Genomic DNA, 3,877 nt, shown 5'->3' with positions numbered 1-3,877 from the left:
TCTTGATGCATGCGCAATCATCCAGCTAAGTAGATTCCAAAAGGTTGATCCTGTACATCTGTTTTCAGTGGGAGAAACGTTTCAGCACTTATCCAAGTGATTTCTTCAGTCTCAGCTGACTGCAGGTTTCCCCAACCTCATAAACAGTACATTTGCACAATAACTGAAACAAGCCCACTGAAAGAACAATGGACTGTGAGGTCAATTCCTTGATCAAGGAAATTTTGCTTCTGGTGTCCAGGTGCCGAGGCATTGCTGAGCTTGATAAAACAGTGCACATTTCCTCTTCCGTGACTGATGCTACTGATATGGGCAAGCTGCTATGCGGATGTGAGGAAAAGATAGATTCTAAGTGACTATCTGTCACGGACCCGGTGCCGGGGACTCGGGGTTCGTGAACAGTGTGGACCTTTATTGTTATTAGTGTATTGGATGTATGTTTGCTGCACTGTGCTCTTGTGTTCCATGCTGGTGTGTGTGTGTGTGTGAGGCTGGAGGATGAAGGACAGCCACCTGCAGGCCTGATGGGTGTGGCCCTGCCAGCTGCTGGTCACGCCTAGCTTACCACACACCTGCTTCTGATCAGGATCGTCGGGGGAGCTACTTAACAGAGCGATGGAGCTTCCTCCGGCGCAGGATCGTTGAGTTAGACTCCATGTCAGTGTTTCTAGTGTTGTTAAAGTGTATGCCTGCCGGAGTTGGTGCCATAACGGCTGTGTCTGTGTTTTTCCCCAGGAGGACAGCGGAACACAGGACTGCAAGACACACGGGGTGTGTGAAGGCACAGGGGCAGAGAGCACGGGATACCAGCACTTGGGAGAAGACACGTCACGGGAGTCGAGGGAGCACTTTTGGAGATTTAATGTGTGGTGTACAATTACCTCACTGTAAATAAACCCACTGTTCATTCCATTAAGTCTGCGTTTTGGGTCCTTTCTCCTACATCCCCCACGGTCTGCCCTCCAGACCGTGACACTATCCAGCGCATCCACACTTTTACTTGCAACAGGATTTTGTCCACAATTGTTGCATTTAACAGAATTTAGGTTAAAAAAAGTGTTCAAAGACAAACTTTGAAAGAGATCCACAAACACAAATATGTACATATACAGAATTTATTTGATGTTTATATATTATTTGAGTAAAATGTTGCAATAGTGATACAGATTACATGTGTGATATATATTGCCTGTCAATTTAAAAATTATGCCATTCCATAAATTTGAGGGCATTTAAAAAAAATGTAAATAGTCTATGGTAAACATATCTAGATCTAAACATGATGTGCATATGTGTATGGTTTTTTTTTTTTTTTACTTTACAGCAAAGAAATAGTTTACTTTAAAAATATACACTTACCTAAACTTGATTCAGCCTTAAACTTACAGATGTAGCCAGGTGACAGGTCATTTATGATCTTGTCAAAAATCCACACTGTAATTGCATTAAAATTAAAAAAAAAAAAAGATTTGCAGTTCAGTAACAGACAGATGTCTGCACTCCAGTTACACTGGTAAAAAAAAAAAAAAAAAAAAACGAAAACATGGGCATATAATATTCTGAGAGTCCGGATTACTGAGAGAACCTTCAGCTTTATTTACACCCACTGCTGCCCGACTCATTTCTGCTGCTAAAAGAGTGCTGTAAACACAGAGCTTTAATCCAAAGACTGATCAGTGCACGGAGTAATTTGGCCACCTGTATCATCTGCCAGAGCCCTCGTATAAACTCCCATCAGACCTTGTTTAAGCCCATGCTTCATTTTTAGCCCCATGCAAAAGTAAAGCAGTGGGTTCACACAGCTGTTAAAGAAGGCAATGCTCTGTGCTACAGTAAACCAGATTTTCAGCAGTGCATTATCACCATTGATCATTCTCACAAGTTGGAGGCAGTGATAAGGTGCCCAGCACAGGAAGAAAGCAATGACCAAACATGCTAGTATACGCAGAGACCGGGACTTTGCCACCAAACGGGTACGTCTGATGCCCACACCAGCCAGGATGTAACAGATGAGAATGACCATGAAGGGAAATATGAAGCCACACAAGAAACGGATGGAATAGAGAGCAGCTTTGGTGCTGTTGTGAGCCTCTTCCATCTTTTTTGGGTTCATAGAACATTTAGTCAGGTTGTTGTCGTCTATGTAAGTTCGTCGATGGATGAAGTAGGGAATGCTGAAGAGGATCGCTGCAATCCAGACACAGACTGCTATCACCCTCGCTGTCCACAGGGTGCGTCGACGCTTTGTGAGGACAGGCTGCCAGATGCAGAGCACTCGATCCAGACTGATCACAGCCAGCAGGAACACAGAGCAGAACATGTTGGTGTATTTGAAGAAGCCATAGAACTTGCAGAGGAAGAGGCCAAAAGGCCAGTGGTCTGACAGGAACAGCCGAGTGAGGGCGAAGATTCGTGTGAAGCAGAAGATCAGGTCTGCTATCGCCAAATTCACCAGCCACACATTGGTGATCGTCAGCTGTTGACGTAGAAGAAAATAAAAGATGGAAAAAAGAAGAGAGTAAAAAACTAGAAAATAGTAAGTAACCTGACTGGGATCATGTTATCTATGGAGATTTCTTTATGTCAAAAGCTGTGCATTAAAAAAACATATAACCACAAGCAGATAACATCACTTCAAAGGTTTAGGTATTATTACCACATATGAAGTTAAATTTCTTGTGTGTCAGTTCAAAAACCTGCATGTATAGAACTCAACCACAAGGAAGCCATTGCACACCGGAGTGTCTGCTTTGCGAAAGCTACAGATTAATGCTCTCAGGTAATGCTAGTTTTATAAGATAGGACAGCCAGACTAAGCCTGGAGGCTTCCTGTGAAGCAAATGAGGATTCAGAGTCACCTGATCAAACGCTAACTGTATGCTTATATAAGCAATCTTGAAAATCGAGATTTTTCAAGGTCTTATTCAAGATCTTGTATTCAAGAAGAAGGATTTTAAAGTAGGTTCTGGATTTAACAGCGAGCCAATGAAGAGGAGTCTGTATGGGACAAATGTGCTCTCTCTTTCTAGTCCCTGTTGGTATGTGTTTGCATCACCTCTGAAAAGCTGCTTCTTCAATAAGCTTCTCATATGATACAGGAAACATCTTCAACTTAGTTAAAAATGATCTGTGGTTGCAAATGTCATCCTAAGTTAGTCAACCTGTTACTTTTTACTGTAAAAGGATGTATTTTGGTCCATTCTTAACCCCAAACAAGTATTTTTTATACCTAAACCTGAAAGATAAGGTTAGCCGCAGATCAGGAGGTGGTTTGATCCCTGGCTGCTCCAGTCTGCATGCCAAATCTCTTTAGCCAAGATATTAACCCCAAGTTGTTGTTTTCACTGAGCTTTTGTTAAAAATACAAATGGCAAGCTCAGAAGGCATTTGAAACATATTATACTTTTGTTTTTTTTATATCCACCTTAAGTTTGAAGCCAGCCACCCAGATCACCATGGAGTTCCCTGTGATGCCGAGCACAATGGTGAGCATTAAGAGGACGATGGTGACATTGTGCACTATGGAATTGATGCCCACAGTAGTTGCCTGGTCATCCTCAGGTTTGAGAGTGTCGGTGAGCAGCGAGGCATTAGGAAACATTGTGTGCTGAGAAGGAAAGAACAGAAAAAGTGCAAAATGTTACTCAGCATGAATCTCCTGAGTAAACAGTGTAGAAAATCATTTAATGGCCTCACTACCTCAATCAAAAATACTGAAATTCCTTACCGTGTTCCCAAACTGTTTCGTTAAAGAGAAGGGGAATACAATTTGAGCTGGTAGTTAACATTAAAACATCCATGTACAACATTAAAAAGGTTTTGCTTTTCTGGATGTGGAGTGAAGCTGTGGAACAGACTGGGGGAAGAAATATTCAAG

General features: G+C 42.1%; 1 protein-coding gene across 1 annotated transcript; it reads right to left on the bottom strand.

Annotated features, from left to right (window-relative positions):
• Positions 1-1,657: 1,657 nt before the first annotated feature.
• LOC113015201 (C3a anaphylatoxin chemotactic receptor-like) lies at positions 1,658-3,601 on the bottom strand. The gene is made up of 2 exons (XM_026157154.1): positions 3,425-3,601; positions 1,658-2,476 (listed from the first exon to the last, which is right to left on the bottom strand). Exons 1-2 carry the CDS (start codon positions 3,599-3,601, stop codon positions 1,658-1,660), a joined length of 996 nt encoding a protein of 331 aa, XP_026012939.1.
• Between the last annotated feature and the right edge of the window lie 276 nt (positions 3,602-3,877).

Source organism: Astatotilapia calliptera, chromosome 22 (assembly GCF_900246225.1).
Source record: "Astatotilapia calliptera chromosome 22, fAstCal1.2, whole genome shotgun sequence".
Lineage (NCBI taxonomy): Eukaryota > Metazoa > Chordata > Actinopteri > Cichliformes > Cichlidae > Astatotilapia > Astatotilapia calliptera.
This window is presented reverse-complemented; position numbering and strand designations above follow the sequence as displayed.

What these genes read in the sequence shown, in the direction of transcription:
- LOC113015201 (XM_026157154.1), bottom strand. Translation starts at nt 3,601, where the DNA reads ATGTTTCCTAATGCCTCGCTGCTCACCGACACTCTCAAACCTGAGGAT. An exon ending in TGGCTGGCTTCAAACTTAAG is followed by an intron (nt 2,477 to 3,424) that starts GTGGATATAAAA and finishes CTACGTCAACAG; the next exon opens with CTGACGATCACCAATGTGTG.